This window comes from Protomyctophum parallelum (assembly GCF_964188405.1).
Source record: "Protomyctophum parallelum genome assembly, chromosome: 19".
NCBI lineage: Eukaryota > Metazoa > Chordata > Actinopteri > Myctophiformes > Myctophidae > Protomyctophum > Protomyctophum parallelum.
The window spans coordinates 32857709-32873055 of record NC_139717.1 but is presented as its reverse complement, the minus strand read 5'-3'; the positions used below and the strand labels follow the sequence as shown (position 1 = coordinate 32873055).

Genomic DNA, 15347 nt, shown 5'->3' with positions numbered 1-15347 from the left:
TACGTCCGAGCATAGACAGAGTCACTGCTGCAGGCGTGAATCTATTCTACGTCCGAGCATAGACAGAGTCCACTGCTGCAGGCGTGAATCTATTCTACGTCCGAGCATAGACAGAGTCCACTGCTGCAGGCGTGAATCTATTCTACGTCCGAGCATAGACAGAGTCACTGCTGCAGGCGTGAATCTATTCTACGTCCGAGCATAGACAGAGAGAGTCCACTGCTGCAGGCGTGAATCTATTCTACGTCCGAGCATAGACAGAGTCCCGCCCCTGGTGACGCCACACCTGCCCCGCCTGCCTCTGATTGCCCGCCAACAAGAAACACTGCTGCTGCTGTCAGAAGTCGCCATCCCAGAGGAAGCTTAATAGTAATTAAACGCAAACATGTATCTGTTTGTCGGCAATTCATTGATCTTTCGCCGTCCCCGAGCGAACCTACCGATTCTTCATCAGGTCTCATAGACCTGATACATTTTGCACAACGTTGTTAATGTGTCAGTATTGTTTGATCTTCAGCACAGCATGTAATGTAACATTATACAGTACAACATTATTGTTCTGTAAAAAGGCCTCTTCCTTTGTTTAATTTTTAGTTTACTATAATTAGTATAGTTTGAATATGGCATAGCCATAGGCATATTGTTGTTGCCAGCCCGTAATATGTATCCATAGGCTAGCAGACAATAAACATGGGTACATATATAGTTCTAATTTAGAATTGCTATTAGCGCGTATTTATTAACAGTAAAAACTCACAGCCCCAGCGGAAAACTGCAGACCATCACTGCATATATAAGCATAGCACCGGCGAGGGCATAAATAAATAGCTATGGAGTCTGGAGACGGACACACGATAATCAACACAAACACTAGTAGAACACCCAGATCAAATATCGTCATCTTATTCAATCAAAGCAAACGTCATAAACACTATTAGTTTGCTTATTCTACAAAGATATTCTGTCGTGCGGGCCAAGCTGTCATTCTCTTGTATTGCATTATACCGTACTTGTATTATTTCCCACCACGGAGTAAGTCTGGTAAGACAGGCAGTGTCGATAGGCCAATCAGAGGCAGGTTGGACGTAGTCTAGTCTATGTTCAGACGTAGAATAGATGCATGCCTGCTGCAGAGCTCACTTTCACACTTGATAACAAATAAAATGCCTCTTTAGACTCGTGGGAAGTGACTCTTGGTGCACGGCTGATTGGTTGACTGCTGCTTCCTTCCTGCCTACCTGCTACCCATTTAAACCATTGAGGGCGGCCATAGAGAAGTGGGTCGAGAGAGGCTTTCTGGCAATCACCGGTTCAACCCTCGGCTCGCCCATTTATATGTCAAAGCAAGACACTTGAGCACACACCTCTGTCTTTCTGATTAGATTTGATAATCACAAATTCATGATGCACTCACAAGAGCATATGAGCAGCTATCAGCTAGGTGAAACTGTAAAAGCAATTTCTCTCCCAAGTACTCACTCCCTCGTTCCCCTGCTGGTGTTGAATTGAGGGCCCTCAGTCATGAGTCTCATGACCCAATGAGATGGCTAGAAGCCCACACTGTGATTTAGCCATCAGTTTTTAGCTCACCAAGCACCCTTATTTCCGTTTAGAGAGTCGTCATACCCCCCTCTGCTATCGTACTACCATTGCTAGTGCTAAGTCTATGAAACTTCCATGCTGTGCTTAAGTGCAGATGAGTGTTTGGAAATAACTACGGAGTGGGTGTGATTTTAGCAACATGTGATTACGACCATCTGTGGGGAGTGGTCTCTGGGCTGAGAAACAATTGCTGCAGGGACACACGGCCAGGATACGTAGAGCAGTGGTTCCCAAGAGACTGTCCCGGTGTGAGAACCACGCATCATTATTGCAATTTCTAACTACACAAAAAGTTATGAATTCATTTTTTATTGACTATATCAGTACTTTGTGCACACTCATTTCTCCAATACAGAGGTAAATTATCTACCCAAAAAGACGTTGCCTATTTTCAACCTGGCATCCCCATTTTGAACATGTCATTGTAGGCGAACAATACAAACGTTTCACATTTTATTGTCTCTGACATGCCGGAGGGGGTTCCCCAGCTAAATGATTGACATTTGACAGTTACCAAAATAAGCTTGAAGGGTCCAGTTGGTTCCATTTCTACACTCTTTAATTGGTTCCATTTGTCCACTTGATTTGTAGAGTGGACAGAGAATGGAAACGCATGATTACACTCGATGCAAAATGAACACTCTGATCTCACTGCAGCACCTTTATAGCACCAATACGCAGCCGGGCTTGGGTTGAGATTTGGCCCTTGGTGAGAGCTGCAGGTATTAATAGAGATCTTTTGTCGTTACAGGCTTCTCCCTCAGACTGTTGGCTTGCTGTACGTGGGCAGCTACGACCGGCCGTTTGCGCAGATGAAGGTAAGACAACAGCTAGCTACTGGGCAATCAGTCTGTGATTTTGGCCATCGTAGTGTATCCTGAATAAGTGTTTGTTTTTTTGTAATGGTTTTCATCAAGTAAGCCTTATTTTATACTTTCTCAAATGCAATCAAAATAGCCATTTGACAAGCCATCGGCGCATCGAATTGTGACGTTTTTGGATATCTTTTGAAAAAAAGAAAACAAAAAGATTATTGTCACATATTCTGACAGTATCAACATTGTTGGCTCAGAAATATTGTGATATTATGCCTGTATAAGGTTCTTGGTGAACTCACTATTGTGAGAGAAGATTGGTAACAGTTTCAATGTTATTCAATTATTCACAATAACCATTGCACGTAAATGTTTTCTTCCTCTAAGACTTTTTGTTTCTGAGTGTCTGCCTCAGTGCCCTGACACTCATGCCAAAATGACCGGAAATGTTAATTTTGTTGCTTTCTAAAATATCCATTGGTACTAGGACAAAATTATTTTGGAGCAGTACTTCTGTGGTTTTGTGTCAAACAGAATACTGGTAATCAAAATTCTAACAGACCATTGACAGACACTGTAATGACAGCTACCAGTATCACTAAAAGGGTGTTGCACAGTAATAGTATTATTTTAAGTAATTTAAAGTAATTTAAATAGTCTTAATGACTTGCTTTTTGCATCGTGTGCCAAAGCATTCCTCCTAACAAATGATGTACACAATAGATGAAGCTGCTACCAGCCTTTTGATTTTGTTGCCAAAATTATACATCAACCTTCATCTACGCAAACGGCCTGTCGTAGCTGCCCACGTACATCAGGCGGACAATGCTAGGCTATTTGTGATGTGTCATTATTCCCCCGTGTTGGGAATAGTAGGCCATTCTTCTAAGATTACAAAAATAATTGTAATCTGCCTAGGATATATATTCAATGAAAACCTGTGTGATCTGATTAGTTTAGATGTGGACTGCTTAAAACTACAATGAGAATATTTGAACGAATTACCATGTAATTGATCAAATATTCTCATTGACGATGCAAATAATTAATAATTTATTTATATTGAGTAATAGCTCACACCTACAAAATTTCTGATCTCACATCCCACAACCCCTGGGTCTTTAGGACATTTCTGATAAATAATGTATTTGCCTTTTAGTTGCTGGCATAATTACAGTTTATAGGAATACTGTAATTACAGGTGTCCAAAGACTATCGATTTGATCAGAGATTATTTTTTTAAGAAAAACAATTTACAATTTAGGCATTTAGCAGACGCTATTAATCCAGAGCGACTTACAATAAGCAAGAACAAAAGCATGGGAATACATCACAAAAAAGCATTTATCATAAAACATGCGTAAGCTAAGAAAGTAACAGTGGAATATCTATATTATGAGACTATACATATAAACTATATATATATACTACTATGCTATACATATGTACTATGGCGTGCTATGACTATATACAATGCAATTATAGTGCTGTCTACATAACATGCTATAAGTCTGTATCAGATGCTATCTAAGTCTACAGAAATGCTATCTAAGGGGGTAGGGTAAGTGCTATGGGCCATGAAAAACATCCGTAATCTCGGAAGTTAATGTCCAAGTATCAGGTATTTATTATGTGTGATATACTCGGCATGTCCCAAGCACATCTATTTAGTATTTTCACAAACATAATTGCTAAATAAAATATTGACACCAAATCTTCCCTTGCCTGACCTTGTCGCACACCTGGCCCACATATGCATTGAATATCCCCGTCTCTGGCTTGCTCATTGGCCAGGAGTCCTAGTAATCGGTCAGTATTCCTGCAAGAAAGTTTGACCTTCTGAAGCCCAAACATCCTTGGAGTCCTGCTAGTCCCCAGTATCGGTAGCGTTCATCCTGCAATCCGCCCGTTAGAGTTTAAGATAGCTTGTATGCAAGTGGACATTATTTTGTCCTAAGGGTGGCACTAGAAGAAAGGCAGTGGGGTCACCGAAATTAGTAGCGTTCATCATCCTCTGGGACGCATGAATGTGCACAGCAAACCATGGCAATCTAGCTAGTCAACATAGTCATGGACAGACTGACCAACCAACACTGCAAAGTAGTACTACTACTAGTACTACAGTAGTGACATTAGTCATTACTGCCTAGTAGTCAAATTATTATGTAATAAATATTTAATAATTATTCTACTTTATTTTTTACATTACTTTCACACAGGTCTATTCATTTCAGGAAATGATAGATTGTGTTAGTGAGGGAACCACTGACCAGTGTGTTTCACATTATCCCTTCCAATATTTCACATCAAATCAAATTCCAATACAATGAGTATCCTATGCATAAATGTATGTCATACAAATACATGTAATTGTGATGCAAGACACTGCGCCCAACAGCATTCTGTGCCTTGGCCATGACTCGGGGTCAGGGATATCTACAGCCTTTGCTGCCCTCCACTTCCATGCTTTCCTGACCTTGATACCAGCCCGAGAGACGTCTTGGTTACAAGATTCTCAGTATTCCAGAACTTTTCTTGGCGGGGTCAGCATGAATTCTTTATTAAGGGCCAGGCTGCTCATGGGGAACAAAATCAAATCCAGTAATGTGGTCATCACTATCGCAAGCTCCACTTTCACTTAGCAATGGTTAAAACAGTATTTAAGACTGTTATTTAAATATGGCTATTTATATCACATTTAGTTTTCACTCTCAGTGCCTCATGGAGTGGGACCTATATGTGGCCAGTGGTTGTATCATTAATCATACATGAACCCATTCAGTGACTGACAGATCTGCGTGCCAGAGATGGAGATAAGAGCAGTGGCTTGTCAAGTCAATCAATCTATGATTGCGTGGGATATTAATGAACATCTATGCTTCTTCACAGTGCATCTATGCATCTATGATGCACATGTGTACTCACAGTGAGACATCCAACTACATTTACCCCTTCTATGATGGCAATTAACGGTCAGCAACTGATGTAATCGCTGCTTATTACATTGTATCTCTAAGAATAGCTAATATATGTATATCCAGGATGCGACAATCATTTGATGCGGAGTCATCCTGTTAGGATGTCTGCATTTGAGTAGTAGCCATGAAATTAATGGGTACAATCGTAAAGATGTCTCATTGTGCAGACATCTACTATTTATTACTATGGCTATGAAATCCAATTAAGGTTTCTTTTGACGTGGATATTAGCAAGCCCCCAGTGCAGCTCTCCAACGTTGACCCCCTGGGCCATAGTGGTAAGAGGCGGGACTGCAGGTGGACCCGTGGAGTTATGACTAGGAAACCCCGTGCAGCTGGGATTTAACAATAGCGACTTTAAGCAACGACGGCTATGGCAGTCGGCTCCGGCAACCGGAAATGGATCAGTGCTCGATACATAAACCTGCTGTCCGTCACAACCCTTTCTACTACGGCAGAACCTACACTTACACGTAGTGTCTACAACGCCATGTCATAACCATGTTTATTAAAATTATAGCTATCATACATTTACACCGATTGCTGTGTAATGTCTTGGCATGCTCTGAATGAAGAAATAACACTATACACCATATGTCATATTAACCATGTTTATTAAAAGTGTTTTAGAATAACACAGGTTGCTCCAGCACCTTCCTCTTTCCACGATCATGTCCAGCGCATGTAAGAATTAAGCAATATCGGCAAGTTAGCTGACGCGCAACGTCTATGCAGCAAGTTTGACACATGCTGTAGATGGCAGACGCGTCACCATGGGAACCAATGTCGCCGTCGCCAATGGCTGTTTGCTTAATGATTTTGACAGCTACGGCGATTGCGTCACAGCTACTTCCGCCTAGCGGAGCTGTCTTGAAACAGTCGTTGCTTATAGAGTGTCGCAGTCCCTCCCCCTTTCAGAACGACGAGTGGCCCAGGAAATGAATCGCAATGCATTTTTCCCATAGGCTTTTCTTAAAGTATTTATTTAAAGACGGTTACGCCGCGGACAAAGCCAACTCGGATAGTGACAAATCATGACAATGAACACAATATTTTGGGCCGATCAAATCATTAGAAAGAAGAAAATAAAGGCAGGAGACAACACTATTTGTTTTGTTTTTCTTCTTATAAATTATTTGATCGGCCCAAAACATTGTGTTCATTGTCATGATTTGTCACGATCCGAGTTGGCTTTGACCGCGGCGTAACCGTCTTTAAATAAATACTTTAAGAAAAGCCTATGGGAAAAATGCATTGCGATTCATTTCCTGGGCCACTCGTCGTTCTGAAAGGGGGAGGGACTGCAACGCTCTATTGAGCGCCCGTTTGCACTTCCGCATTGAAAGAAATGCGGAAGTAGACGGTTCTTCCGGGTGCTTCAAAACGCCACTGAAATGAATAGCAATAATTGACAGGTCCTACCTGGACCTGCCCCTTCTTCCTCAGCTGGGTAATAGGCGGCATACTAATTCCTACACGGGTTGTGCTTATAACCACGCCCCCGGGCAAGTTAAGTTTACTGAGGTTACGGTTAGGTTTAGGTATAGTTTTACTGAGGTTAAGGTTAGGTTTCTGGTTTAAGGACTTCAGTGTTTTGTACCATACTATTGTATGTATAAAAACCAGTAGTCTTAATGGGCTAACTATAGAAGATATGCACATGCATAAAGTGAGTGGAAAATGTAGTGGCAAAGTGAGTTCAACGTCGTATAACATCGTTTAATGCAATCAGATGCATTGCTTTACAGACAAAACTTCTGAAACACAAAAGACAATTTTCTAACTAGTTAAAAGGCTAAAAACTAAGCAAACAAAAGCATTAAAAGGCAAAAGGGGTATTAGAATTAGGTGCCTGGAAACTATACAAATGATGGCGTATATCTATCGGATTGTTCATGTTTTTATATCACTGATAATTACGTATCATTGATGCAACTGCACCACGTCACCAGGCAGCGAGCAAAGGCTCTGCTGCATCCAATAATAAGATTCTGCGGTGGCTGCGCCAGGTGAATTAATTTGTATTGTTGCCAGGGGCGAAGCTAAAGTACTAGTAGGTTAATTGGCTGCGGGTGCTACAGAGAAACTGGATTTTATAAACCTACATACCCATGGCCAAATGCAATCACGCAAGTCTATATGTGTGGCGTGTGCATAGCCAGTGAAACTGCTCATGCGTAAATTTGGTCTGACTGCTACACCAGCGCATTTGCACATGGATGTGAAAATCAACGAGTGTTCATCAATATTCTTGTAGCTACTGTATACTGCTGGGCAGCAGTTTGTGACACCTTCTACAGTAGGCTATAGCTCACTATGTCTGTCACTTTTTGCTGGTTTGCTGTTTCTTCAGCCTAATTTATATTTGTTGAATGGCAGTGTCTTGCACCGAAAATAGCAGATCTACAAGCTCACAACACATTCCAGACGCAACACTGTAGCTTCTATAGGTCTGCTATTATTTTTGGTGCAGGACTATAATTCACAGTTCTCTTAAATTGTCTATGGTCTGCGAAGTGTCTTTTATCATTGGGTGTATGAATCTTTTTTTTTTTTCTACACCTCTATTAAACTATATGGAGAAGATTGAGTCCCGGGACTTGGAGGTGGAGAGTTTACGCATGCATGACATGCTGACAGCAGTGACGGGCAATGCAAGAAACATGTTTCACTTCCACTCACAATTTACATATTCCTTCATTAAGGAATATTTGGCTGCTCATATATAAAGCAGTGATAAAAAGATGCATAGATTCCACACTTTGTATTTGTATCCATACTGTTTACTGTTTTATACTATACCTAGTCGGAACAAAAAAAGATATGTTCAGTGACACCATGTTGTTGTAACAGTTATTGCAGCCAGTTCAGAGAGCCATTAGACGAACAATGTCAGAAATGATGAAACCAAGGACTGACTTAAAGGTCATCATTAAAGTATGGTATAAATGGGCCTTTATCTCTGTACATTAGTGCATGTAACCGGGTAATGTAACCCATTCCTTGCTATCCTCGAGATATCTCGTGGAAAGTTATTAATTCCATCTGAGCCATCCACGAGATTTGATTATAAAGTAAATATATTTTTTAGCCTCCGTTAGCTTCCGCCTCTAGCATCCGTAGACTAACGTAGACCTCTCAACGTGATAATCTGCTATACACGTGCACAGGGTTATTAGTGGGATTTATGCTCAGAATGGCAGAACATACCACGTTTATAGCCTATTAAAACTTTAATCCAAGCCGTGTTAATCATGATGTTGCTCTGGGGGCGATGGTCCGTCCGTTCCCTAGGACCAATGCAAAGTCTATGAGGGACAATGGCAGCGCCCGTTTGCCCCAGTTCCCCACTGTTGTCGGGACTGTTGATTATTTTTTGACACTTACAAACGATTGGAATATATTCAGGCGGATTTTCGTGAAACGTACCTACATTAGCAGTAGCACCCAGGTGATTCTTCAAAGGTTAGTGAAATACTTAACATAGTATGTTGTAGATATGCTATATCTTATACTGTACTTACAGTATGTCATAATTACATTGTCTTGAATGAATTCATCGTGGAGTTATGTTACATTATCTTCAAGGAAGACCTATTAATATCACCATTAACCACTCAAACCTCATACACTTTATTAACTGGGTTCCCTCAGAGATCTATTTGGTCTCTCAACGCCAAATGTCTTTGCTGAAAATAGTCAATCTGCAAGCTCAATATGTGGTGTTTGAGTTTGTAGATCTGATATGACTGAATGCTTCCGTAATATTATGAGCTAAATATCGCATTTCATACGTTTCAAAGCGAAAGAGGAAACATGTCTGCTCTCATTGGCTGTTACTCAAGTCTGTCGCTGCTCATTTGCATAAAATTGCATAAAACTTTTTTTTCCCCTGCGAATTTTTTTTCTACAGCCTGTCTCATTGCTCCATGTTGCTCGTCCTCAGTGTAGCAGTGTACCTTTGAAAACGTATGACTGCTAGTCACTTTGTCCCTTGTTGTCCCTTCCTGCCGATGTGAACACATTTTTGTGATAATTGTGACACACCTTCATGTTTGTTACTACCAGCTGTCAAGGTCATTTTTTGGAGTGTGATGTACTCAATTTAGGACCTCCTCATCTGTATTTTGCTCTCACTCACACACCTCTTCCTCTGTGACTCTGATCCCCACTGATTGACCAGATGCCCTGCACCCCAGGATCAGGCCGGCTCTTACTTAGTGCCATGCCAAATGCCAATGATTTCTTTGGCAGTGTGACACTGCTTTCTGGTGCCAACTCGGGCTCATCTGCTCAGGGGGGGCAGCTTGGCACCTTTCCTGCACTGAGCCCTGAAATTCCCACCCCAGTAGTCTTCAGGGTGCAAATCAAGGGATGGGAGCCTTTTTAATGAGTTTACATGTCAGTGTTACGGACCGCTGGCCTGTGTTATATTGTTTCCCTTTTGTGTTCTGTATATTAAGGTCATGAACGGAGAGTGTAGAGAATGGGTGTGGTGCTGATGACTGACTGGTCGATTGAAAGCAGGTGGCTGCAATAATTGACAGGTCCTACCTGGATCTGCCCCTTCTTCCTCATTGGTTCCCAGCAGCTGGGTAATAGGCGGCATACTAATTCCTACACGGGTTGTGCTTATAACCACGCCCCCGGGCAAGTTAAGTTTACTGAGGTTACGGTTAGGTTTAGGTATAGTTTTACTGAGGTTAAGGTTAGGTTTCTGGTTTAAGGACTGTTTGTACCATACTATTGTATGTACAAGTACAGAACAAAAAATGTTTGCTTTCGCCATCTTTGTTGAAGAAGAGTCTGGGCAATTAATCACAGTGCGCGCCTTGCACAACCCGTGTAGGCTTTGGTATGTCGCGGGTAATAGCCCTGCTATCTATAAAAGTGCTCAGTCTGTCCTGACTGCTGTGAGGACCATACTGTATATATAATATATAAGAAAGCTAGATGGCTCACCCGCGCTGCTGACCAATGGAGGGCGACGTTGCTATGTGGCGGCCATCTTAATTCAGGGCAGCATAACATTGTGTCTATGGGGCATGTACTTTTAAATAACCATAAGCTCAATTTTCAAACGGTTTAGTTTGTTATAAACATGAGAGACATCTGCATACTTATATGCGTTTATATAATGTTCATATAAACAAATAATATTAAGCCGATAAGCATCCTAAATCACCACGTCGTTGATAACGTTTTAATTAAACCAACCTGTTTGTAAATCCGTCAGGATTTGAGCGTGTTATGATTACTTTTGTTTGAGCTGCCATTTAACATAATGTACTGTAGCCCAGAAGCAAGATGGCCGCCGGGTGAACTACGCCTTGAGCCATCGAGTCTTTACATATGTCTATTGTGAGGACGACAGCTAATTCTGCAGCAGAGACTCCATCCCTCTTGTCCTCTTGCCTTTTCTTTTGATTGCTTTGGTATTTTGTTTCTTTAGTTAGTTTGTCTTCAGTCATTTGAATAAGTTATATTTTGTTATCCCAGTTTCATGTCAGTTCTGAGTAACCTTCAGTATTTACTCTTTATTTCGATAGTCAGCTCCTAAGTTCTTTATTGTACTTTTGTGTTTCCTAATGTAAGGTAAAAGCTGTCTCCTCATTATGTTTCCCCCTACCCTAGACTGGGGGTCGGAACAGTGTATAATCCTTTTTTTTGTGACTTGCTGTAGAGGTTAGCCGCTGTGAGGAATCACAGCAAAGAGACTCCAAACGTTTCGAAATCTTTTCTGAAATCCTCTCTGTAAGACACAGCCGCTTGGAACGTAAACAACAGATGCGCAACATGTCTTGCTTGACTCATAATCCGTACGCATGATGCAAGCCTGCATGCAGTCTTACAGCCAAACTGTACCGCAGCGCGTTGGACACATTTTGTTTGTGTCCACGGAAGACCAAAATGACGTCAAACACCCACGGCCCATGTTGCTCAGCTGGTATTGCTAGGGATTCCACCCCCCCACCCCCACTGGGGCCACCCAGTTTAGGGACGGTCGCGTATGCTCTCTCGTGGTACTTTGAAGCTGTGTGTGTGTGTGTGTGTGTGTGTGTGTGTGTGTGTGTGTGTGTGTGTGTGTGTGTGTGTGTGTACTACTAAGTGACGTGTCTCTCTCCACACAGGCCTCGAAGGACCTCAAGCAGTACGACAACAAAATCATAGAGTGCAACTTCGAAAATAACACATGGGTGTTCATGCGGCAAAGGATTGACAAAAGCTTCCCAAACTCCTACGACACGGCTATGGGTGAGACACAAACAAAGCCTGCTGCTCCCGTACCAGTCACACAATTATTATTTCTCAGTATCGTCGCTGTTGGGCTGCAACCTTGTACTGTACATACTGTCCAATAATGGTTACATTTCAGGAAAAGGAAAATAATACATAACCTGTGTTCCAACGCATCCAATGGAGTTATTATTTTGTCACAATGCTCTGATACTTTTTATTGGTTGAATGTTTATAAATCCCACAGAATAATACTTGAAATCTTCATTAGTGAAAATCTTTGAGATTTCAACAAATGAACAAATAGCTGATCTACAATCTCAATGGTGTCGCATTGTGAGCTTTTACATTGGGCAACATTGTCATAAGGCAAGATTTTAATTCAGGCATTCATTTATGGAAAAGAAACCTCATAAAATATGGATATACTGTACACGTTTTCTGCCCGATGACTATTATAAAGAAGAAGACAGTGACGAGACATTATATTCGATTAATGCTTCGCCTCATCTATATTTCATTATCCTCCTGCCCTGCATTAATGTCTGCATTATTACTCTGGGTGGCTCTCACACGTGCACATGGAATACAAAAGAGGCATGGCGAGAATGTCATGATCTGACCGGTCTGTGTTCCGTACATTGGGGAGAATAATGTTCTTTATGTTCCAGCTTTTCAGCAAGTGATTTGTGACCTTATAGCTACAAATGTCAAAGCACAAGAAATTATGCCCCCAGGCTCTGAAACACCTTTGGTTCCTTCGTTTTTAGTTTCATTAGAGTATAGCGGAGGCCACTCAGCCATGATTCAGACTAACCCATTTCCATATTGGTACATTAGAGACTGTTTTCAATTTGTCGCCCACCAAGCATATGCAAAAAGCCTTTTTTAATGTAGAGACTGCATAATGTATGTTTATTGTTTTGTAGATGCAAGTTATTAGTGGTCTGCAAAACTATTCTTTTTTTTCCTACACCACTACATGTTAGTAGTGGTGGTGTTTACCATAATGTTGACCATTCTGTGATCAAGCCAATTAAGGCTCATCAGATTGATGATTGATGCATCCTAAACACATGGTCATCAATGGGATTCTGTTATTTATTTTTACTGTTCTATCGTGCCAGGTTTCTGCAGAACTGCTGACATACTGATTTCAGGTCTCCTGTTTATGCTCCACACTTTTTTTTGTCTGTGATAATGGCACATCTACAAGATCACAACGCATTGCGATGCAATGTTTTTTGCGAAGATGCGAAGTGTCAGAGTTTGCCAGACCTGGATGAGCCTGTCATTATGTCTGTAGTAACTTCCTTCCTGTGTGTGTGTGTGTGTGTGTGTGTGTGTGTGTGTGTGTGTGTGTGTGTGTGTGTGTGTGTGTGTGTGTGTGTGTGTGTGTGTGTGTGTGTGTGTGTGTGTGTGTGTGTGTGTGTGTGTGTGTGTGTGTGTGTGTGTGTGTGTGTGTGTGTGTGTGTGTGTGTGTGTGTGTGTGTGTGTGTGTGTGTGTGTGTGTGTGTGTGTGTGTGTGTGTGTGTGTGTGTGTGTGTGTGTGTGTGTGTCCTCTCCCCAAGCTGTCTGTAACTCCATACAGCATCCGGTAACTAAGGAAATCCTGTTGGAGTTTTTGGACCGCTGTGCCCAGACACAGACCCGGAAACACCCGCCAGACCCAGACACGGAGCTCATGCCACCCCCTCCTCCAAAGAGACCTAACCGGGCTAGCGAGTAGCAGCGGTTTGGGCCGTTCTGGACTGGACTGTTCCATGGTTGCAGTGCATATTCATTTGCCCACAGCACCAAAGCCAAGTCACCCTCCTCCACAGTTAATGGGCATTGCGAGGCTTCTTTGCCCCTTTTACCCTCCTCTCCTCCCAAGTATTTGTTTTACCAGCCCTTTAGGCTTGATTTTGTGTAATGACTTAAAAAAATACATAAAAAAAACAAAAAATGAACTTTAATTGAATTATTTGACCGCTGTTAGATATACCTTGTAGAGTTTCTTCTTGTAGCTTTAATTGCAGTTGTTCTTATTAAAGTGCAGAACATGATGCTCAATTTATTTATTTATTTCTATTTATGTTTATTGTTTTGTGTTTTTATTTGTATCTGAGCTCGGTGATTAGTATTTAACAGTGAAATTGTTATGGCTACAAGTGCACCTGACTATGCAGACCCTGGTTTATGTTTTGTCACAGCTGCTGTTTGTTTCTGATAAGGAGTAAATGTTCATCAGCACTTCTATACCCCAGTTTCAGGAGTTTATCAAGTACAGATGTCTTTCATAATGCCCGTTAGGGTTGCATCTCAATCGCTCCTTTTGCTTTTGACAGTTCTTTCTTGAGGACCAGTTGAAGCCCGATTTCTACTGTACGAAGGTATCGTTTGTGGGAAATGGCTGACCTACAGTACAAGCTCACAACATGACGCACTGTGAGCTTGCAGGTGTACTATGTTCAACGCACGACGGAGCTTACGGCAAGCAAAACATGTCGGATTTCTCACAGCTAATATCGGGACAGGCTAATGTCACGGCCAGACAGATGTTTAGTGGTTTCTGCACGGTCAAGTGTGTTCCTGACGTGCTCAGTACCGCCTCTCAGTGTGTAGTTGTTGTATACTAAAACAGTAGCCTGGTAAACCATCCCGGCCTCGTCAATTCACATTATCATGCGTCTTCTGCAAAACACCCGCCCAGCGCTTGGGGCCAGACCGATCTGCAGAAGACGCACGATAATGTGAATGCATGCGGCTGGGATCGTTTACCAGACTGCTTAACCCATTTTGGTGTTTTAAACATTGTTATAATTTAGCTATTGAAAAATAGCAGATCAGGTCTGCTATTTTTGAAAAATCGTGAAAATATTTATTTCAGAAAACTGGAGGATTTAGAAGTTTTTTTTTTTCGTTGTCAGGCCTAAATGGGTTAAACGGTGGTTCTCAAACTTTTTAACATTTTCTACGACCCCCATTCAAATGACCACCGTTCATTTGTACACTCTCAGAGTTTACAGACCCATAAGGTTCCATTTGGACCCTCCTCAAGGTCCATGACTACCATACTTTAAGAACCACTGTACTAAATTGTCAATTTTTGTTTGAATAGCCTTTGGATGGGGTTCCAGTCGATGGCTAGCTTGTTCATTTTCCCCCTTTTATGAGGTTTTTCCTTTTTCTTTCTTTTCAGGCAGTGATAGACAGTGCATGTTCTTTCCCTTGTGTAAATCTGATCGACAACTTTGGGTCAAGGTGCCCCTCCATTGTTAACAATCCTATAAACCCACATCTCCCATCGTCTAATAGTGAAGAAACATCTGAATAGATTATCGACCCTGTCTTTGTTGCCTGTTGCTAGGAGAGCTGGCTACCTACAGCACAGGCCTTTTGTATCCCCAGCCTTAGCGTAGAACTAGGAGTCCATTAAAATCTGTGGGACAGAGTGTTGCATATCTTGTCTTGTTTACACTATTAAAAGCTGTGCGAAAGGAGAGATAATTTAATCAGTATTATTATTACAATTGTTTAAGGGATGACCATCAAGGTCTCACGCTGAGAATGGATTGAGCCATGCCATGTGTGAGTCTGAGAGACGGGGTGGACGTGGTTTTACATTTGGATGAAGAAACATTTGTAGCCTGGGGTATATTTTAAGATAGGATACGGGCTGAGGTTCAGGTGAGCAAGATTGTTTGAAGTCAAGTGTTAGGAAATGACTGTG

General features: G+C 41.7%; 1 protein-coding gene across 2 annotated transcripts in view; it reads left to right on the top strand.

The window, feature by feature from the left end:
• The window catches only part of LOC310876764 (mRNA-capping enzyme-like), a 98798-nt gene extending 83740 nt beyond the window's left edge, over positions 1–15058 (top strand). For both annotated transcript variants that reach the window (XM_083790409.1, XM_083790410.1), the window contains 3 exons: positions 2354–2420; positions 11527–11650; positions 13204–15058. In XM_083790409.1, coding sequence (XP_083646535.1) covers positions 2354–2420; positions 11527–11650; positions 13204–13361 — 349 coding nt within the window. In that variant the 3' untranslated portion in view covers positions 13362–15058. The remainder of the gene's footprint in view (positions 1–2353; positions 2421–11526; positions 11651–13203) is intronic.
• The last annotated feature ends 289 nt before the right edge of the window (positions 15059–15347 follow it).